General features: G+C 37.7%; 1 protein-coding gene across 3 annotated transcripts in view; it reads right to left on the bottom strand.

Annotated features, from left to right (window-relative positions):
- Positions 1-22819, bottom strand: part of FAM120C (family with sequence similarity 120 member C) — a 100516-nt gene that overhangs the window by 40260 nt on the left and 37437 nt on the right. For all 3 annotated transcript variants that reach the window (XM_028092874.2, XM_028092873.2, XM_028092876.2), the window contains exons 5-10: positions 17057-17159; positions 16442-16518; positions 15718-15998; positions 14584-14857; positions 13555-13726; positions 908-1157 (exon numbers count right to left, since the gene is read on the bottom strand). In XM_028092874.2, the coding sequence (XP_027948675.1) occupies positions 908-1157; positions 13555-13726; positions 14584-14857; positions 15718-15998; positions 16442-16518; positions 17057-17159 (1157 nt within the window). The remainder of the gene's footprint in view (positions 1-907; positions 1158-13554; positions 13727-14583; positions 14858-15717; positions 15999-16441; positions 16519-17056; positions 17160-22819) is intronic.

Below are 22819 nucleotides of genomic sequence, written 5' to 3' on the forward strand. Positions count from 1 at the left end.
ATACAGATCTTTTTTTATTTTAGATTTTATTATTTATTTGAGAGAGAGAGCGAGCACATGAGCAGGGGTTGGCGGAGAGGGGCAGAGGGAGAGGTAGAAGCAGGCTCTCCACTGAACAGGGAGCCCCATGCGGGGCTCGATCCCAGGACCCCATGATCACGACCCAAGCCGAAGGCAGACACCTAACCAAACTGAGACACCCAGGCGCCCCCCTATATGCATATCTTAGGATCCAGGAATTCTACTCCTGAGCATATACTTCAGATAAACTGACACAGGAACACAAAGAAACAAAGACATCTATGAAGATATTTCCTGCAGCACTGTTTGTAACACTCAAGAACTGGAAAACAATAAATATTGTGTGACATTATTATCTGATGGAACATAATCCAGCAGTCATGAGGAATGAACCATGTATGAATATGGATAGATCTCAAAAATAACAGAGTGAAAAAAATAAGAAACAGAATGAGATGTACAGCACCTTCCATGTTAAAAAAGAGAAAAAAATCTACACATACAAACAACACTATAGACTCTGCAAGGATACACTTATGTCTAAATAAATACATGGAAAATGGCTTGGAAGGACACACACCAAATACCCAAGAGTGGATAACTACAGGAAGAGAAGGGAATTAGATCACGAATTAAAACTGAAGGGGACAAAAACCAAATATAAAACCAAATATAAAAAGTTCACGAAGATATGCGTGAACTGATGTTGACAGGATCATGAAGTGAAGAGACTCTTGTAGCAATCAATTTCAGTGTTTCTGAATTCTAAGCTAAATATAAAACAAAAACCTCCCCACCCCAAAACACCATTAAAACACATGCTTAAAGGAAATGGGAAAAAAGTAAAAGAAAAATGAACTGGCCACCTCCCTGTCACATGTCTTACCGGAGTACACAGCACATGAGCAGCAGATGGGTTGGGACATTAGCTGGATTGAGCATACTGGGTGTATCTGACTTCATACAGGCCAGGAAGGCCCGCATCCTTCTGTTCTTGTCCTCGACTGCTTTGCCTAGCCAGAGCTTCTTGAGGTTTGGGCAAGTCCATTCCCGAAATGTCAGTGCAGACACCAGCTCAGGGGTTTGAGGTGATTTCCCTTTATAGGCAGACCACTCTTTGAGGATCACTGAAGGAACTAGAAAGCAGAAATTGAGGAAAAACAGGCTCTAGAGAATGAGCATTTCTGCAACTGGCCCCAATTGACAGGATCTGTCACATTTCAACATCTTTTTTTATTTTTTGTTGTAATTTTTATTGTTAGCAGTAGTAACAGAAGGAGTAAACACTTATCAGATGTTTGATATGTGTTAAGAACTTTACATATAAATGTAAATATCATTTACTCTCAGAACTCAGAACTCTAATCCTGAGAGAGAAGTATATCTATTTTATCATAAAATATAGTGCTCATTTTTTTTCAGATGAAGAAATAAAGGCTCAAAGTCACACAGTTAATTACACAGAAACTCATTTAAGTAAATGTACCAGGCTAGTAAGGAAAGAAGTCCAAGGAAGAATTACATAAATATCTGGCTTCATAACAGACTATGGGACACTCCAAAAGATTTCTAAAAATTTCACAAAATTCTCAAAAAACCAACATCTTTTAGATTTTTGAAGGTTTAACAGATGAGGAAAACATGGCTTCTGTCTACTTCTGGTATACCTCAGGCTCTTAAGCTATGGCCTCTTTTACTTAAGACATCAAGCATCTACTCAATTACCCAAGCTAGAAACCTGGAAGTCATCCCACAGTCTGCATTCTCATTCACCTCCTACACATCTGGTTATTTCCAAGGTCCTGCTGATTCTATTACTTTATTATCCTTTATATCTGTTCCCTTTTCTTCATCGTAACAAATACTGCAGAGGTTCAGATCTCATCACCTGACAAGAGTCTCCAGACTGCTGTCCCTGACTTCATCCTGTCTGGTCTACTTCATATGCATGCTCCACAACTATGACAGTGCTCTTTTTAACAAAATTTTTAATTTGAAATAATTGATTCACAAGGAGTTGCAAAGATAGTTGAGAGAGGTCCTTTGTACCCTTTACCCAGTTTCCCCCAAAGGTTATATCTAAAACAACTGTAATATCAAAGCTGGGGGGGTGCCTGGGTGGCTCAGTCATTAAGCGTCTGCCTTCGGCTCAGGTCACGATCCCAGGGTCCTGGGATCGAGCCCCGCATCGGGCTCCCTGCTTAGCGGGAAGCCTGCTTCTCCCTCTTCCACTCCCCCTGCTTGTGTTCCCTCTCTTGCTATGTCTCTGTCAAATAAATAAATAAAATCTTTAAAAATATATCAAAGCTAGGAAGTTGGCACTGGTATAATTGTGTGTATAGGTCTATGTCGCCGGTAGATTTGTAGAACCACTACTGCAATCAAGATACAGAACTATTCAATTACCACAAAAATCTACTTTATGCTACCCCTTTTATGGTCACACCCAACGCCCCACAGCACCATCCCTAATCCCTGGCAACCACTAATCTGTTCTCCATCCCTACAATTTTGTCAATTTGAGAATGTTATATAAATGGAATCAACTATATAGTATACAACCTTCTGAGATTGGCATTTCCACTTGGCATAATGCCCTGAGGATCCTTCCATGTTGTTGCATATATCAATACTTTTTTTGCCAAGTAGTACTCTATGGTATGGATGTACCACAATTTAACCATTCATCTTTTGAAGGACATCTGGGTTGTTTCCAGTTTAGGGCCATTATGAATAAAATCTACTATGAATATTTATTAGTTCCTACATGAAAATAAGTCTTCATTTCTCTGGGATAAATGCCCTAAAGTGTAAGTGCTGGGTTGCACGGTAAGTCTATTTTGAGTTTTGAAAGGAAATGCCAAATTATTTTCTAGAGCAGTGGTACCATTTTACATTCCTACCAGCAATTTATGGGTGATCTAGTTCCTCCACATCCAATCCAACATGCGGTATTAACACCATTATTCATTTTAGCCATTCTGATAGGTATGTAGTTATATCTCATTGTGGTTTTAATTTGTAATTCTTTAATGACTAATGATGTTAAGTATCTTTACATGTCTTTATTTGCCACATGTATAATTTCTTCAGTGAAATGTCTGTATTCTTTTGCTGATCTTCTAATCGGACTGTTTTCATAATGCTTAGTTTTCAGAGTTCTTTATATATTTTAGACAGTAATCTAGATGTGTGGTACCTGTTCACCTATGGATGTCCAATTCATCTAGTACCATTTGTTAAAAGGACTACCCTTCCTCTAATGAAGTACTTCTGCAGCTTTGTCAAAAATCAGTTGGTTCTACTTGCATGGGGCTATTTATGGGTTCCCTATTCTGTTCCACTGTTCTATGTGTCTATACCACTACCTATACCATGCAGTCTTAATTTTTGTAGCTACACAGTCAATCTTGTAAATCAAGGTAGTGATTGCTCCCAACTTATTCCTTTTCAAAATTGTTTTAACTGTTCTAGTTCCTTTGTCTTTTCATATAAATATCAGAATAATCTTGTATATATCTACAAAGAATCCTGCTGGGATTTGGATAGGAATTGTGTTAAACCTGCATATCAAATTGGAGAGAATTGACATGTTACTATGTCGAATCTTCCAGTTCATGGAGATCTATGTCTCTCCATTTATGTAGTTGTTCACTGATTTCTTTCATCAGCATTTTATAATTTGTTATATTTATGCCTAAGTATTTCATTTGCTTTGGAGGAATTATAAATATTTTATTTTTTTAATTTTGGTTCCTCATATTCATAGTATACAGAAATATAATACAATTAATTTCTGTATATTTATTGTGTATCCTACAACCTAGATGAACTCACTTATTAGTTCTAGGAATTTTGTTGTAGATGGTGATTTTCTACATAGACTATGCCATCTACAACTAGGGACAGTTTTAGTTCTTTCTTTCCGATCTGTATGTCTTCTATATCATTTTCTTGCCGTTCTATGCAGGCTAGAAATTCAACACTATGCTGAAGAGCAGCAGTGAGGGCATAACTATCCTTGCTCCCGATTTTAGGAGAAAAACATTCAGTCTTTCACCATGAACTGTAATGTTAGCTGTAAGGTTTTTGTAGATGTTCTTTATCTAGTTGATAAAGAACATCTTTATATCTTTATATAGTTGAAGGAACTATATATAGCTGAAGGAATTCTCTATTACTAGTTTTCTGAGAGTTTTTTATCATGAATTGTTGAGTTTTGTTAAATATTTTTCCACATCCATCGAGATGACCATATTAATTTTCTTTTTTTATCCTGTTTATATGATAGATTACATAGACTGATTTTTCAAATATTGAACCAGTCTTGCAAGATGGAATAAACCCTACTGGGCAATGGTGTGTAATTCTTTTTATATATTGTTGAATTCTACTGATGAATATCTTGTTAAGAACTTTCACATCTATATTGATGAAGGATACTGGTCTGAAGGACTGTTTTTATATACTCTCTTTATCTGGTTTTAGTATTGGAGTAACACTGGCTTCATAGAGTGAATTGGGAAGTGTTTTTTCCTATTTTCTGAAAAAGATTTGTATAGAATTGATGGCAATTCTTTTTTTTTTAATTTAAAGATTTATTGTCCACTATAAGTGCCCATGTAAAGCATTGTTGGAAATTAAAAGATCTGAGACAGACTCTATGTACTCGTTTTTAAAAAAATTATTATTGAGGGGTGCCTGGTTGGCTCAGTCAGTAGAGCATTCAACTCTTGATTGAAGGGTCATGAGTTTGAGCCCCATGTTGGGTGTAGAGATTACATTAAAATTTTTTAAAAATTTATTATTGAAATACAATTGACATACAATGTTATATTAGTTTCAGTTGTACAACATATGGGTTTGAAAATAAATTTGTTAAAAATCTGGTAGAATTCGCCAGTGAAACCATTTCAGTCAGATTTCTTTTTTGGGAAAATTTAAATTTTATTAATATTTACAGGGCTATTCAAGTTATCTATTTCATATTAGGTGTGTTGTGGTAGTTTGGAATTTTGAGAAATTGACCCATTTTGTTTAAGTTGTCAAATTTATGTGTAGAGTTGTTTACAGTATTCCCATATAATCCTTTGGATATCTGTAGGTACTATGGTGTTATTCCCTGCCTCATTGTTGATATTAGTAATTTGTGTATTCCCTATTTTCTTCTTTGCAGACTTTCTAGAAGTTTGTCAATTTTATTGTTCTTTGCGAAGAACCAGGTTTTTGTTTCACTAATTACTCTGTTATTTTTGTTTTCAATTTCACTGATTTTTGCTCTTTATTATTAATTCTTCACTTTGGTTTGCTTGCAGATTTAGCTTTCACCTCCTCTTGTTTCTTGAGGTGAAAATTCAGACGACAGATTAGAAATGTTTCCCCTTTTCTAATATGAGCATTTAGTACTATAAATTTCCTTCTCAGCAATTTAGCTCCATTTCAGACTCTAGTATACTGTATTTTTATTTTCATCTAGTTCCATGTATTTCTTTCTTTCTCTTGAGACTTGCTCTTTGACCCATGGATTGTATAAAAGTGCAGTGCTTTGTTATTTTCCAAGTATTTATTGATTTTCCTATTATCTTCCTGTTGTTGATTTCTAGTTTGATTCCATAGTGGTCTGAGAATATACTCTGTATAATTTTAATTCTCTTAAATTTATTGAGTTTGTTTTATGGTCCAGGATATGATCTATGTATATGTTCTGTAGGCATGTGAAAAGAACATATATTTTGCTCTTGTTGCATGTTCTTTTAAGAGTCAATTAGATCCTATTCATTGATGGTATTGTTGAGTTCTATATACCTCATGATTTTCTGTCTAGTTGTTCTACTCATTATTTTTTTTTTAAAGATTTTTATTTATTCATTTGCAGGAGAGACAGAGAGAGAAGAAGCAGGGGGAAAGGCAGAGGGAGAGGGAGAAGCAGACTCCCCGCTTAACAAGGAGCCCGATGCGGGACTCGATCCCAGGACCCTGGGATCATGACCTGAGCCGAAGGCAGACGCTTAACCATCTGAGCCACCCAGGCGCCCTGTTCTACTCATTACTGAAAGGGGAGTTGAAGTCTCTGATTATAATTGTGGATTTGTCTCTTTCTAAGTTTCTCAGTTCTTTTTTGTTTGTTTGATTTTTTAATATTTTATTTATTTGATAGAGAGAGCGAGAGAGGGAACGCAAGCAGGGGGAGTGGGAGAGGGAGAAGCAGCCTCCCCGCCAAGCAGGGAGCCCAATGCGGGGCTTGATCCCAGGACCCTGGGATCATGACCTGAGCGGAAGGCAGACGCTTAACGACTGAGCCACCCAGGTGCCCAGTTTCTCAGTTCTTGCATCACGTATTTTGTGGCTCCGTGGTTTGGTGAGACACATTTAGGATTGCTAGTCTTCTTGGTATATTGACCCTTTTACCAGTATATAATATCGCTCTCTCTCCCTGGCAATTTGCTTTGCTCTGATGTCTACTTTATGTGGTATTAATACAGCCATTCCTAATTTCTTTTGATTAATGTTTTCATGGTATATAATTTTCCATCATTCTACTTTCAACATATATATCATTTATCTTTGAAGTGAATTTTTGGAGACAACATATAATTGGGTCATGATTTTTATCTAGTCTGTCAATGACTGTATTTTAATTGGTGTAATTAGACCACTACATTTAATGTAATTATTGATATGTTAGGGCTTAAGTCTATCATTTTTTTTGGTTTGTTCTCTGTTTTTCTTATCTCTGCTTTCTTCCTCTTCCCTTCCTATAGGTTACATGAACTTATTTTAGAATTTCATGTTGATTTATCTATATGTTTTTGAGTATTTCTGTGTACACCTTTTCTAGTGCTTTTTCTAGGCATTGCATTGTGTACACATAAGTTACCACGTTCTACTGGTGTTGACATTTTACCGGTTCAAGTATAGAAACCTCACCGGTTACATCCCTTTAATCTTCCCCACTTAGAATTGTCTTACATATTTTCCCTATAGACACTGAGAACCAAATTAAGCAGTGACACTTTTGCTCCAACTGTGAAACATAATTTAGAAAACTCAAGAAAAGCAAAGTCTATTGTTTTTACCTACATATTTGTTCTCTCCATTGTCTTTCCTTCCTTCCTGATGTTGCAAGATTCCTTCTTTAAGTTTTTGCTTTAATTCTAGTTAGCTAACATACAGTGTTACTAGTTTCAGGTATACAATACAGTGACTCAACACTTCCGTACACCACCCTGTGCTCATCATGACATGTGTACTCCTTAATTTCCTTCCCCATCCCCCTACTCCCTACCATCTGGTAACCATGAGTTTGTTCCCTATGATTAAAAGTCTGTTTCTTGCTTTGATTATCTCATTTTTTTTCCTTTGCTTGTTTGTTTTGTTTCTTAAATTCCACACTTGAGTGAAATCATATGGTATTTGTCTTTCTCTGACTTATTTTGCTTAGCATTATACCCTCTACCTCCACCAATATTATTGCAAATGGCAAGATTTCATTATTATTAGGGCTTAATAACATTCCATTATATATTCCAATACAATATTCCATTATATTCCATACACATACCACATCTTTATCCATCCATCAACGGATGGACACTTGGGCTGCTTCCACATCATGGCTATTATAAATAATACTTCTATAAACATAGGGGTGCATGTATCCCTTTGAATTGGTGTCTCTGTTTGGGTAAATACGCAGTAGTGCAATTACTGGATCATAAAGTAGTTCCAGTCTTAAATTTTTGAGGAACCTCCACACTATTTTGCACAGTGGCTGTACAACTTTACATTCTCACCAACACTGCAAGAGGGTTCCCCTTTCTCTACATCCTCACCAACACCTGTTGTTCTTGTGTTTTTGATTTTAGCCATTCTGACAGGTGTGAGGTATTATCTCATTGCAGTTTTGATATGCATTTCTCTGATGATGAGTGATGTTGAGCATCTTTTCATGTACCTGTTGGCTACCTAGACGTCTTCTTTGGAGAAATGTATAAGTCCTTTATATATTTTGGATACTAACCCTTTATCAGATATGTTATTTGCAAATATCTTCTCCCATTCTGGAGGCTGCCTTTTAGTTTTCTTGATTGTTTCCTTTGTGGTGCAGAAGCTTTTTATGTTGATGCAGTCCCAATAGTTTCTTTTTGCTTTTGTTTCCCTTGCCTTGGGAAACCTATCTAGAAAAAAGTTACTACAGCTAATGTCAAAGAAGTTACTGCCTGTGTTCTCTTCCAGGATTTTTATGACTTCACATCTCACATTTAGGTCTTTAATCCATTTTGAATTTATTTTGTGTATGCTATAAGTGGACCATTCTTTTGAATGTCGCTGTCCAGTTTTTCCAGCAGCACTTGTTTGAAGAGACTCTTTTTCCTACTGGATATTCTTTCCTGCTCTGTCGAAGACTAATTGACCACATAATTGTGGGTTTATTTCTGCATTTTCTATTCTGTTCCATTGATCTATGTGTCTATTTTTTGTGCCAGTACCATACTATTTTGATTTACTACAGCTTTGTAATATAACTTGAAGTCTGGAATTGTGATGCCTCCAGCTTTGCTTTTCTTTTTCAAGGTTGCTTTGGCTATTTGGGTTCTTTGGTAGTTACATACACATTTTAGGATTGTTTGTTCTAGCTCTGTGAAAAATGCTGCTGTATTTGGATAGGGATTGCATTAAATGTGTAGACTGCTTTGGGTAGTAAAGAACATTTTAACAATATTTGTTTTTTCAATCCAGGAGCATGGAATGTCCTTCTATTTCTGTATGACATCTTCAATTTAGTTCATCAGTGTTTATAGTTTTGACAGCAAAGATCTTTCACCTCTTTGGTTAGCCTTATTCCTATGTATCATTATTTTGGGTGCAATTACAAATGGAATTTTTTAAATTTCTCTTTCTGCTGCTTCATTATTTGTGTATAGAAATGCAACAGATTTCTGTACATTGATTTTGATTACTGCAACTTTACTGAATTTCTTTATCAGTTCTAGCCGTTTTTTGATGGTCTTTAGGATTTCCTACATATAGTATCATGTCATCTACAAATAGAGTTTTACTTCTTTCTTACTGATCTGGATTCCTTTTATTTCTTTTTGTTGTCTGATTGCTGTGGCTAGAACTTCCAGTACTATGTTAAATAAAAGTGGTGAGAGTGGACATCCTTGTCTTGTTATTGACCTTAGGGGAAAAGCTCTCATTTCATCCCTATTAAGGATGATGTTTCCTGTGGGTTTTTCATAGATGGCCTGTATTATATTGAGGTACATTTCCTCTAAACCTATTTTGTTGAGGGTTTTTATCATAAATGGATGTTGTACTTTGTAAAATGCTTTTTCAGCATCTATTGAAATGATCATGTGGTTCTTGTCCTTTCTCCTACTGATGTGATGTATCATGTTGATTGATTTGTGAATATTAAACCACCCTTGCAACCCAGAAATAAATCCCACTTGATCATGGTGAATGATTTTTTTAATGTTGTTGGGCTTGGTGTACTAGTATTTTGTTGAGGATTTTTATATCTATATTCATGAGAGATATTGGTCTGTAGTTCTCTTTTCTAGTGGTGTCTTTAACTAGTTTTGGTATAAGGGTAATGCTGGACTCATAGAATAAATTTGGAAATTTTTGTTCCTTTTCTATTTTCTGGAATAGTTTGAGAAGAATAGGTATTAACTCTTCTTTAAGTGTTTGGTAGAATTCGCCTATGAAGCCACCTGGTCCTGGACTTCTGTTTGTTGGGAGTTTTTCCATTACTGAATCAATTTCTTAGCTGGTTATTGGTTTGTTCAAATTTCCTATTTCTTCCTGTTTCTGTTTTGGTGGTTTATATGTTTCTAAGAATTTACCCATTTCTTCTAGGCTGTCCAATTTGTTGCATATAGTTTTTCATAATATTCTCTTATGATTGTTTGTATGTATATCTGTGGTATTGGTTGTTATTTCTCCTCTCTCATTTGTGATCTTATTTATTTGAGTCCCTCCTCTTTTTTTCTTGAAAGTCTAGCTAGAGATTTATCAATTTTACTGATTTTTGCAAGGAACCAGCTCCTGGTTTAATTGATTGCTTCTAATTTTTTTATTTTGTATATCATTTATTTCTGCTCTAATGTTTATTATTTCTTTCTTTCTGCTAGTTTTAGGTTTTGCTTTCTCTTCTTTTTCTAGCTCCTTTAGGTGTAAGGTTAGGTTATTTGAGATTTTTCTTGTATTTTGAGGTAGACCTGTATTGCTATAAACTTGCCTCTTAGTACTGCTTTTGCGGCATACCAGAGGTTTTAGACCATTGTGTTTTCATTTTTATTTGTTTCTGTGTACATTTTGCTTCTTCTTTGAGCAGCTGGGGGTGCACAGCTGGGCATGGTGGGAGACGGTGTCTGTGGGTGCTCGGCTGGGTACATGCACAAAGGTGCCTGGAAGACTGCTGCTCAGTGTGGTACATGCTGGTGACTGGGGGCATGTGTATACAAGGGTGGCTAGGGGTGCACAGCTAAGCACAGTATGACAGACATGTATGCTGTGCACCTGGTAGCTAGGTGGGGCACCTGCTTAGCTTTAACAAAACTTGCCCTGGGGTGCTTAGGTGGTGTAGTTGGTTAAATGCCCAACTCTTTTTATTTTTTAATATTTTATTGCTTTTTTACTCTTTATTTTTTTATTTTTTATGTTTAAAGATTTTATTTATTTGACAGAGAGAGAGAGGGAGAGCACAAGCAGGGGGAGGGGGAGAGGGAGAAACAGGCGCCCCACTGAGCAGGGAGCCTGATGAGGGGCTCTGTCATGATCTGAGCCAAAGGCAGACACTTAACCGACTGAGCCACCCAGGCGCCCCTAACTCTTTTTTTTTAGAAGATTGTATTTATTCATTTGACAGAGAGAGAGCAAAAGCAAGTGGAGTGGCAGGCAGAGAGAGAGGGAGAAGCAGGCTCCTCGCCGAGCAGAGAGCCTGATACGGGGCTCGATTCTAGGACCCTGGGATTATGACTTGAGCTGATAGCAGATGCTTAACCGACTGAGCCACCCAGGCACCCCGCAAATGCCCAACTCTTGGGTTCAGCTCAGGTGGTGGGATCAAGCCCTGAATCAGGCTCTGTGCTCAACACATAGTCTGCTTGGGATTCTCTTTCCCTCTCCCTCTGCCCCTCTTGCTTGTGCTTTCTCTCTCTCTGTGTCTCTCTCTAAAATAAATAAATCTTTTAAAAAACTGCCCTGAGCCCAGGGCCAAGGCCAGCAAGCTTGGAGTGGATAAGTCCTCAGGAGAACTTGTGGGCATGGAGCACTGCTAGTGAGTTAGGTGCCAAGTATCTGTGCAGGCCCACCTCCAGCAGGTGTCTCTGTACTTATGCTGACAGTGGGGATGGAAAATGGCACCTACCAGCTCCTTGTTTCAGAAGTCCCCCAACATACTTGGAAATAAGTATGAACAGATCTGTCTACTGTTTGTGGAGTTTGTTCTGCCAGTCTTCAGATCGCTCTCTAGTTTATTGACTTGGATGTGGATGATATCTAGTTGAAAACATGGGATGGGGTGAGCTCAGGGTCCTCCTACTCTGTCATATTCCCAAGCTCCTCCCAAGATTCCTCCTTTTATCATTTCCTTTTTGTGTACAGGAATACCTTTAGCCCTTCTTTTACTGTAGCTCTACTTGTGAAAAATTATCCTAGTTTTCCATCATCTGAAAATACGTTGATTTCTCCTTCATTCCTGGAAGATGTTTTTGTTTGATATAGAATTCTAACTTGTTTCTTCCCTTTCAGCCCTTGAAAATGTTGTGCAACTTCCTTCTGGACTCTGGCTTCTGATGAGGGATCAGCTGTTATTCATATTATTTTGCCACAATAGGTAAAGCATTGCTTTTCTCTGGCTGCTTTCAATAATTTTTCTGCCTTGAGCTTTCAAAAGTTTTGCCACAATTTATCTTCACATGGATTTCTTTGGGTTTATACTGTTTATAATTCACTCAGCTTCCTGAATCTGTAGGCTTGTTTTTTTCCCAAATTTGGTAATATTCGAGCCATTATTTATTTGAATACATCTGCTGTCCCACCCTCTTCCTCCTCTCCTTCTGGAACTGTGATGACACAAATATTAGATCTTTCATTCTGGTTTCACTGATCCCTGTCCATTTTTTCAGCCTATTTTCTATTATTCAGATTGGGTAATTTCTATTGTCCTGTCTCCACATTCACTGATTATTTCTTCTGTTGTCTCCAATTTGCTGTTTAACCCACCTATTGAGTATTTCATTTGTTTTTGAATTTTTTAGTTCTTAATTTCCATTTCTTCTATCTTCTGTTTCTTTGCTAAGACTTTCTATTTTTAATTTGTATCATGCATGTTCAGAATTCTTTGTCAAAGCATTTTTATGATGGCTGCTTTGAAATCCTTGTCAGGTAATTCAAACATCTGTGTCATCTCAATGATGGCACCTATTGACTTTCTTTCCTTGGTTTGAGAGCTCAGTTTGAAATCTTTTTGGTTCTTAGTATGATGAAGGATTTTCAATTGAAAAATGGACATTTGGGATGTTATTTTAAAAGACTCTTATTTCAATCTTTTAAAAGGATCTTTAATATTTTAAAAGGATCTTATTTTAATCTTGTGTTTTAGCAGGTATTTTCTGACACCACTCCTGTGAGTGAAGGGAGATGCTGTCTCATCACTGCCCAGTGGGATTGAAAGTCCTGGCTCCCCACTCAGCTCTTCTCTCTCCCTTGTTACAGTCTGGCAAGGATAGAAATCTAGGTTATTTATCTGGCCTTTGCTAGTAGGGGTGAGGGTGGGCCACAGATTTTTGTGGTATTTGGCTAGAGTAGAGTGGTTATTATCTAAAAATTTTCTGTGTTGCTAGGTTGTTTCTTTTGGGGCCTTTGACTAGCGTGAGAAGGCATTTCTTGGGGCTTTTACTGGTCTGTACCTGTTGGGTGTTTCTGGGCTGCTGGCTTATCCCACACCTAGTCTAGGATATATGCAGCAATAAGAAAACCCAGGGAACTCACCACTGCATTATTCCTTGGATCCCAAAGTCCTTAGCCAGTCTGCCTTCTTCTCTTCACCTTTTAGAATGTCTTGTGCTTGTTATATATATAATGTCCTGGGCTTTTAGTTGTATTTAGCAGGAGGAATAAGGAAAAGTATATACTCCATCTTCCCAGAAGCAGAAATCTAGAGGGTTCTTTTGAACACACTAATTTGACCATGTCACTCTGCAGCTTAAAACATCTCAATGGCTCCAACTCTCTACGGGATCAAATCCAAAACAAAACCTTACTGAGGAGGAAAAACTATGTCAGATATACCTCTACATTCTCAAAGTCCAGCATGGTTCTTATAAGTAGTAGTTACTCTGAATGCTTAATGATTAAAGAACTGAGGCTTAAGTTCATGCATTACCCATACCAATATGTATTCTGGCAAATTATGTATTTTCTCAAAGACTGCTCCACACCCAAAAGTATGAGGTGCTAGTACAGACATTTTTGTTCCATACCAAGCTTTGAGAGAGCTGCTGAAGCTAGAACTAAACTCACCTTCCACAGGTAGCCGCCGCCGTATGGCCAGGCGTTCCATTTTCCGCTGTGTTTCTGCCAGACTGAAAAGGACCCCATAAACATACTGACGTGCTGACCGGAACAGGAGAGCAGCTGGAGGCAGCTCCATGTTACACTCATCCTCAATACATACGGGGATCTTAATCTCACCCTAACAAAAAAAATGGTCCAGGATAAAGAACAAAATGAGTTACCCCAAGGTTTGGAATTGAGCTGAGAAGAATCAGTAATGAACTTTAGCCTCTGTAGCCAAGCTACCAAATTTTCTACTTGTATTTAACAGTTTCAGAATAAAAAGAAGCTGTAATAAGCCCAGATGACCATAGCCAGCTTAAAAGCTATGCTCCATCTTTAGAATCTCTGCTATGACTGACTGTAGCTGACTAAATGGGGAAAGTCACATCTTAGACATTTTGCTGGGGGATAGATTTGTATGGTAAGACGGAGGAAGGGAACAGCTCTGGAGAAGTACAGGAAGAGGTAAAGAACAAGGGCATAAAGCCTCTTCTTAGATTGTGTCCAGCCCTAGACCACAGTCTGCCAACATGGTGCATGATCTTCTTTGAAATCTCACAATTAGGGGCGCCTGGATGGCTCAGTCCTTAAGTGTCTCCCTTTGGCACAGGTTATGATACCAGGGTCCTGGGATCGAGCCCCGCATCAGGCTCCCTGCCCAGCGGGAAGCCTGCTTCTCCCTGTCCCACTTCCCCTGCTTGTGTTCCCTCTCTCGCTGTCTCTCTCTGTCAAATAAATAAATAAAATCTTAAAAAAAAAAAGAAATCTCACAATTATAGTTCTCTTCTTGGGGCCTCATTTATTATAAAGTTCTATCTCCTGCTGGTCTCACTTCACCTGAGGCCCTTAATACAATGAGGGGCCCCAGTATACTTGGTCTCCTTTTATCTCCCTTCAGATAACAATTAGAATTTTCTCTGGTAACTTATGGTTCTAGGAAGTGTGAAGTACAATGTTAAAAGCAGGGAGGCAGGTGCTGATGTCCTCTCTTACCTTAGTGAGGACATGATAGATATATGGGTACATAAGACCCCTTCGGTGTCTGTGCTCAGCAACCCGCAAGACTTCGGGAGCTACTGGAGGTAAGGGCGGAATGGTGATGTCCATGTGGTTCCTTGTAGACATAGACAGCAGGGATGGGATGTGGGGCTCTCCATCACCCAGGTTGGTATCTGCAACTCCAGCATCGATGGGCTGTACCCAGGACCCTCTGTCACCATTTGGATCCTCCCATCCGGGCTGCTGCTGAAGTGTTTCTGTGATGTGACTAAAAATTTCAAAAGACCATGTAGAAGAGATAAAGGAGGACACATGTTGTAATGAGCACTGGGTGTTATACGCAAATAACGAATCATTGAACACTACATCAAAAACTAATGATATACTGTATGGTGACTAACATAACATAATAAAATAATTCAGTTGGAAAAAACCCCAAAGATATAAACATACGAGTATACTCAAAAAAAAAAAAAAAAAGATATTCCAACTGAAGATTTCTGTTCTGATCCTAAGGATTCTTACAAACCCTCTGAAGTCAAGACACTAAGTATTGGACCTGATATATTTCCTCTACAGCTTATAAGAGGCCATGTCTAGAGTCAGCTTACATTCTAAGAAACTAATTATAACTGAAACCTCAAAGTAGCTCTGTTTCCCAGGATGAATCTGCTTGGAGAAATAATCTAAGAACAAATAAGCTAGTATAAAATACCACTGTTTTAATCCTCAGAACCCTGTCTTAAGCAATATAACTGCCTACTCAACTGTTCTAATACTTCAACTCTATAAATTCTTTTCATTTTTTTCTACATTCAATCCATCCCTCTCAAAAATTGAGAAATGACAGCCATGAAATGTAGCACACCCATACCTAGGGCTTCCCTAACCAGCTGCTATGCATCCTTTTACTTCAGGGGTCTGGGTATCTGAAAATTACCACCTGTACAGAGTCGATATGAGTATGAAGTAGTCAAGCATAGAGTTTGAGAGTACTTCATTTAAGAGTAAAGAGCTACAGAGAAAAGCCAGAAACATATACTTCCCCACACCCAACCAAGGTTACCAGCAAAAAAAATACAGATGCACCGGAAGTCTGTTCCCTTGAGTGCCTATTCAGATACTTACTCAGAGCTGGTTCCATTTGGTTCCTCACCATCAGAGGAAGAGGAGTGAGAAGAGTCTGGTCCCAAAGGAGGTGAGGCTTTGGAAGTCAGGTAATTGGGAAACTGGGATGCAGAGGAGTCATAAGAGACAGCCCAGTTGGCAAAGGGGCTGTCCTGCAGCATGGGATCCTCAGAAAAAGCATGGGGTTCCCCCAAAGCATGGGGAGAGAAGAGAAGAGAGGAGTTGGGTCCCACTGGGAATGGCGGTGGATATTTCATTTTCTGGGGCACATGGTGAGAAAACTAAAGGATAAAACAGACAGAAAAGCTATTTAACATTTGAACAGGCTCCAAAATGGTTCCCTCAGAAGTTGTGACACAGTGGATAATGCCAGTAGCAGGGATTGTTGGGATACAAAGAACCTACTGAGAATAATAAGAAATTATTCTAACAGTGATATATGGACAGAATCCTCCAGAGGCAGGACAATGAACCAATCCATGTCTCCTAGAACCACTCTCCAACATTAGCTAATCTACCTTCACAATGCCCTAGTGGTTACTGATGTGGATGTTTTCTCTACATAGTCTGCCAGTCTCGAGTTGAGAATGTGACATAGGTATATACAGCCTTGATATTCTGATAACATTGAATTACCTTAACTTCTTAACTCAGAGTATAAAAATCAGGAAGCAACCTGAGTCTAATGCTAACACATGGTCTTGAGACTCTTGAAAGATATTACCATTGGCTTTCCAGCAGAAATAGTGCCCATCTGATTTCGTGGAAGGGGAGGATTTCCAAGGCGATTATTCCGAAAACCTGAAGCCAAGAGAAAGGGCTATACTTTAGTGAATCCTAATAATTCTACCATATTACATTCCGCTAACCCCACATTGCTTGAAAAATTATTAATAGATAAGTTATAATTTATTGAACACCAGCTATGTGCCATGCCAAGAACCTTATGGAAATTATTTTTTAAAAAATCCCATAAAATAGGTATCATAAGCCACATAACATACATGCAAATGTGACTAGTTAAGATCACACAGCTATTAAGCAGCAGAGGTGGAATTCAAACTCAGGCCTGAACCCAGAGACAGAGCTATTTTACGTACACCAGGCTGCAATGGAGGTTAGTGCCAGAAGAAGCCCAAGCTAAGGAAATGGCATTGGACCCCATCTACAAATTTGAAACCACTCTTATGACATGAAAATCAAAAAGAGAGTATCCACCAAACAGGGATGACTTCTACAAGAGTGCAGTACAAGTCATTTCACTCTGGCCCAGGAGTTCCCATGAGGGACTCGGTTTCCCCTTTGGATAGAGGAGCTCTGCATCAGATGGAAGCCTTACCTAGAAAGGAGGAGGGACCCACTGGCAGCGAAGAGAGTTTGGTTGTGACTGAATAGTATTCAACTGCTTTCTTGAATCGCTCTATTTTATCTTCTGTCCTGGACTGGACATTGGAACATCAGATGTTCAGGAGAAGAAACAACATGAGTGTCTTTTGCATGCAATTTATAATTGAAGAGTCAAAACAGTAGAAGAAATAACATATTTTAAGAAACCCAAGAGAGCAATTTTTCATGTCGCAGAAAAGATTAGGTAGAGAGAAAGCATTATAAAATGTAAAAAAAAAAAAGCTTAAAAATAAGTAAATAAATAAATAAAGTTTACTTACATTTTGTGCTATTCTAAAATGGTTATATGATCATTAGGAAAAATAGATAAGGATGGGGAAAAATTACATATTACCACCACCCAAAGATATTTTGGTCTGTTTTCCTCCAGTATTTTATTTTATTTTTAAAAATTTTATTTATTTATTTGAGAGAGAGAACGGGTGAGAGAGAGAGAGAGCGCAAGCATGTGAGTAGGGTGAGGGGCAGAAGGAGAGAGAGAATCCTCAAGCAGACTCCATACTGAGCAGGGAGCCTGACACGGAGCTTAATCCCAGGACCCTGAGATCATGACCTGAGCTGAAATCAAGAGTCTGACACTTAACCGACTAAGCCACTCAGGAGCCCCTTCTTCCAGTATTTTAAAATAAACTTTTGTTGACATACGGTCTATTTTAATATATTTTCTATAGTTGATACTATATAATTTCATATCCTTCTTGTATTATAATTTTGAATGACCATATCTCTTAAGCATAAATGTAACTACTTCCCTAATACTTCATATTTAGGATATTTCTCACATTCAGCTACTGTAAGTTATGCAGCAAAGAACATGTATGTACATATAAATTTTTTCTGGATTTCAGATTATGTTCCTAGGAAAATGTTCCCAAAGTGGAATCATTGGTTCAAAAGGTATGAACACTAAAATAAAAAGCACTTAAACATATACAAAAACCACAATGTGTCATCACTATACATCCACCAGAATGGTTAAAATTAAAGATTATAAGCATCAGGCACCGGTAAGGATATGGAATAACTGGAACTGCAGTGCATTGCTGGTGGGAGTGTATATTGGTATAATTTGGGAAACAGATTGGCAGTTTCTTATAAAGTTAAACATATATTTACCATAAGGCACAGCAATCCTACTTCCAAATACTTACCCAGGAGAAATGAGTACATATGTCCACAAAAAGATAGGACTGAGAATGCTAACAACAACTTTATTCATAATAGCCCCAAACTCAAATAACTCAAATGGATACCAAGAGAAGAACGGGTAAATTGTGGTCGATTCCTACAATGGAATACTATACAGTTATAAAAAGAACAAAGCGCAACATAGATAAACCTCAAACACCTTATACTGAGTGAAAGAAGAGAGATACAAAAGAGTACATATAAAGTTCAAGAGGAAGCAAAACTAATCTATGGCAAAAGAAGTAAAAATACTGTTCATCTCTGAGGGGTTAGGGCTGACTGAGAAGGAGCTTTTCCTTATCAAACCTTTTCCAATGTAATTTTAAACTCCTATTAAATATAATTTTATGAACTTCCTAATATTTCATCAAATGGAATATAACCTATTAAAGTCATTTCTACTTTATCATTATAAAAATGATATGATATGCTTTGATAAGCATAATTTTACATAACTTTCTTGGATTATTTCATAGGGAATATTCTTAGAAGTGGAAATATTAGGTCAAAGGATATGGTCATTTTCATAAGACACATTTTTTAAATTTAAATTTTAGTTAACATACCATGCAACATTGGTTTCTAGAGAATTCAGTGATTCATCACTTACATACAACACCCAGTGCTCATCAAAAGTGCCCTCTTTATTTTTTTAAGACAGAGAGAGACACAGCGAGAGAGGGAACACAAGCAGGGGGAGGGGGAAAGGGAGAAGCAGGCTTCTTGTGGAGCAGGGAGCCCGATGCGGGGCTCGATCCCAGGACCCTGGTATCATGACCTGAGCTGAAGGCAGACACTTAACGACGGAGCCACCCAGGTGCCCCAAAAGTACCCTCTTTAATACCCATACCCATCTAGCCCATCCCCCACATGCCTCACTCCATCAACCCCCAGTTTGTTCTCTACAGTTAAGAGTCCCTTATGGTTTAGGGGCACCTGGGTGGCTCAGTCAGTTGAGCATCTGACTCTTGGCTTTGGCTAAGGTCATAATCTCGGGGTCAGGAGATCAAGCGCCACATTGGGCTCCACACTCAATGGGGAGTCTGTTTGTCCCTCTCCCTCCCTATCTGCCCTCCCCCCACTCACTGACTCTCTAAAATAAATAAATTAATTATATCTTTTTAAAAAAGTCTCATGGCTTTTTTCCCTCTCTCCGTTTTCTTTTCCCCCTTCCCCAATGATCCTGTTTTTTTCTTAAATTCCACATGAGTGAGATCATATGGTATTTGTCTTTCTCTGACATTTCACTTAGCATAATACAATCTAGTTCTATCCACGTTGTCACAAATGGCAAGATTTCATTCTTTTTGATGGCTGAGTAATATTCGTGTGTGTGTGTGTGTGTGTGTGTGTGTGTGTGTGTGTGTGTGTGTGTGTATACATACATACATACATACATCACATCTTCTTTATCCATTCATCAGCCTAAAGACATTTGGGCTCTTTCTATAGTTTGGCTACTGTTGATAATGCTGCTACAAACAGCATGTACCCCTTTGAATCTGTACTTTTGTTTTCTTTGGGTAAATACCTAGTAGTGCAGTTGCTGGATGGTAGGGTAGTTCTATTTTTAAGTTTTTGAGGAACCTCCAAACTGTTCTCCAGAGTAGTAGCTGTACCAGTTTGCATTCCCACCAATAGTGCAAGACGGTTTTCCTTTCTCCATATCCTTACCAACACCTGTTGTTTCTTGTGTTAATTTTAGCCATTTTGACAGGTGTCAGGTGGTATCTCACTGTGGTTTTGATTTGTATTTCCCTGATGATGAGTGATGTTGAGCATCTTTTCTTGTGTCTGTTGGCCATCTGGATGCCTTCTTTGGAAAAGTGTCTGTACATGTCTTCTTCCCATTTCTTAACTGGATTATTTTCTTTGGGGGGTGTTGAGTTTAATAAGTTCTCATTAGTATCTCATTGCATACTAACCCTTTATCAGATATGTCATTGGCAAATATCTTCTCCTATTCCATAGGTTGCCTTTTAGTTTTGTTGGTTGTTTCCTTCACTGTGCAGAAGTTTTTACCTTGAATAAGTACCAATAGTTCATTTTTGGTTTTGTTTCCCTTGCTTCTGGAGATGTGTCTAGGAAGAAGTTGCCTCTGCCGAGGTCAAAGAGGTTTCTGCCTGTGTTCTCTAGGATTTTGATGGATTCCTGTCTCACACTGAGGTCTTTCATCCATTTTGAATTTATTTTTGTGTATGGTGTAAGAAAGTGATCCAGTTTCATACTTGTGCATGTTGCTATCCAGTTTTCTCAACACCATTTGTTGAAGAGACTGTCTTTTCCATTGGATATTCTTTTCTGCTTTGTCAAAGATTAGCTGACCATAGAGTTGAGGGTCCATTTCTGGGTTTTCTATTCTGTTCCACTGATCTATGTGTCTGTTTTATAACTGTGGAAAGTTTCTGTGGTGTTGGTTGTGATCTCTCCTCTTTCAATCGTTATTTTATCTATTTGTATCCTTTCTCGTTTCTTTTTGATAAGTCTGGCTAAGGGTTTATCAGTTTTGTTAATTCTTCCAGAGAACTAGCTCTTAGTTTTGTTAATCCATTCTACGGGTTTTTTGTTTTGTTTTGTTTTGGTTCCTATATAGTTTATTTCTGCTCTAGTCTTTATTATTTCCCTTCTTCTCCTGGATTTAGGCTTTATTTGCTATTCTTTCTCCAGTTCCTTTAGGTGTAAGGTTAGGCTGTGTATTTGAGACTTTTCTTGCTTCTTGAGGTAGGACTGTATAGCAATGTACTTCCCTCTTAATACTGCCTTTGCTGCATCCCAAAGGTTTTGGACTGTCCTATTTCCATTTTAATTTGCTTCCATGTATTTTTAAATTTCTTCTTTAATTCCTGGTTAAGCCATTCATTCTTCAGTAGGATGTTCTTTAACCTCCTTGTATTTGCGGTCTTTCCAAATTTTTTCTTGTGGTTGACTTCAAGTTTCATAATGTTGTGGTCTAAAAATATGCATGTTATGATCTCAGTCTTTCTGTACTTGTTGAGGGCTGATTTTTGACCCAGTATGTGAATCATTCTGGAGAATGTTCCATGTGCACTCGAAAGGAATGTGTATTCTGCTGCTTTAGGATGAAATGTTCTGAATGTATCTGTTAAGTCCATCTGGTCCAGTGTGTCATTCAAAGCCATTGTTTCTTTGTTGATTTTTCTGCTTAGATAATCTGTCCATTGCTCTAAGTGGGGTGTTAAAGTCTCCTGCTATTATTGTATTATTGTCAATGGGTTTATGTTTATTATTGATTTGTGTATTTGGTGCTCCCATGTTGGGGACATAAATATTTACAATTGGTAGATCTTCTTGATGAATAGACCCCTTAATTATGATATAATGCCCTTCTTCATTTCTTGTTAGTCTTTGTTTTAAAACCTAGTTTGTCTGATAGAATATAGCTACTCCGGCTTTCTTTTGATGTCCATTAGCGTGATAAATGGTTCTCCATCCCCTTGCTTTCAATCTGCAGGTGTCTTTAAGTCTAAAATGCACAGACTTCTGAAACATGACAGTAAATCTCTTTCCAAAACCAATGTCTCAAGTTATACTCTCATCATCAATGCATGAGAGTGCCCAATTCACCATACAGCCCCAATGATGAGTACTTTATACAAAAAAATCATCTAACTGCAAGAAACATTTCTTATAGAAATATATAAAAAATTATTAAAATATGTAATCCAAAAAAGTAAAATTCTAAACATTTATTATCTTTTCTCTCACAACCTGTAATTGTTAACTGTCTGGAATCTATATAGCATTCCAGATGTCTGTATTTATATACATTCAGGCACACAGAGAAATCAAGATCACAAGGTCCTCCAGCCTCACTTAGAAATAAAATCACTCTGCTTTTTCAAAAATTTATTGAGTATATAATTGAACAAGTATTCCAAATCTCAAGAATATATGCAAATTACTGACTTATGGAATGATATCTATTTGGTTAAATATTCCACTGTATCAAGGCTCCATTAGTTATATATTCACTATTATTCCCATATTATATTTAATTACACATCTAACAATCTCCTAAAAGATATAAGGCATACACAGTCTTCCTTAATATCTATAGCTCTGTACTTACTCCCCTCCACAGAAGGGACCACTGTTATCAATTTGATCTATGTCCTGTCATACACACATTATGTATGTACATCAATATGGTTTTGCTTTTGTCATATATATGGAATCATATTATTATACTGTTTTTCAACTTGCTTTCTGCACTTAACTTGTAAACTATTTAACATCAGTGAGTAAAGATCTATGACCTAATCCCCTGAAATACTGAGTTATGTGTACTTCCCTCAATGTACCACTGTTCTGTGCCCTGACAAACATTTACTCTTCCTTGAAGGGTATGACTTCTATGAAACCTTTCCTTCTGTGACACATTTATTGTGGTTTTTCTTTGTTGTGCTTATTTGCTTCTGCCTCCCATTTAACCTAAAGTTCTCCAAAGACAGAGAAGGGTTTATTCACATTTATATTTTAGTGTCTA

The sequence above is a fragment of the Eumetopias jubatus genome, unplaced genomic scaffold (assembly GCF_037043125.1).
Source record: "Eumetopias jubatus isolate StellerSeaLion01/CBP00866 unplaced genomic scaffold, mEumJub1_p1.0 scaffold_11, whole genome shotgun sequence".
Classification (NCBI taxonomy): domain Eukaryota; kingdom Metazoa; phylum Chordata; class Mammalia; order Carnivora; family Otariidae; genus Eumetopias; species Eumetopias jubatus.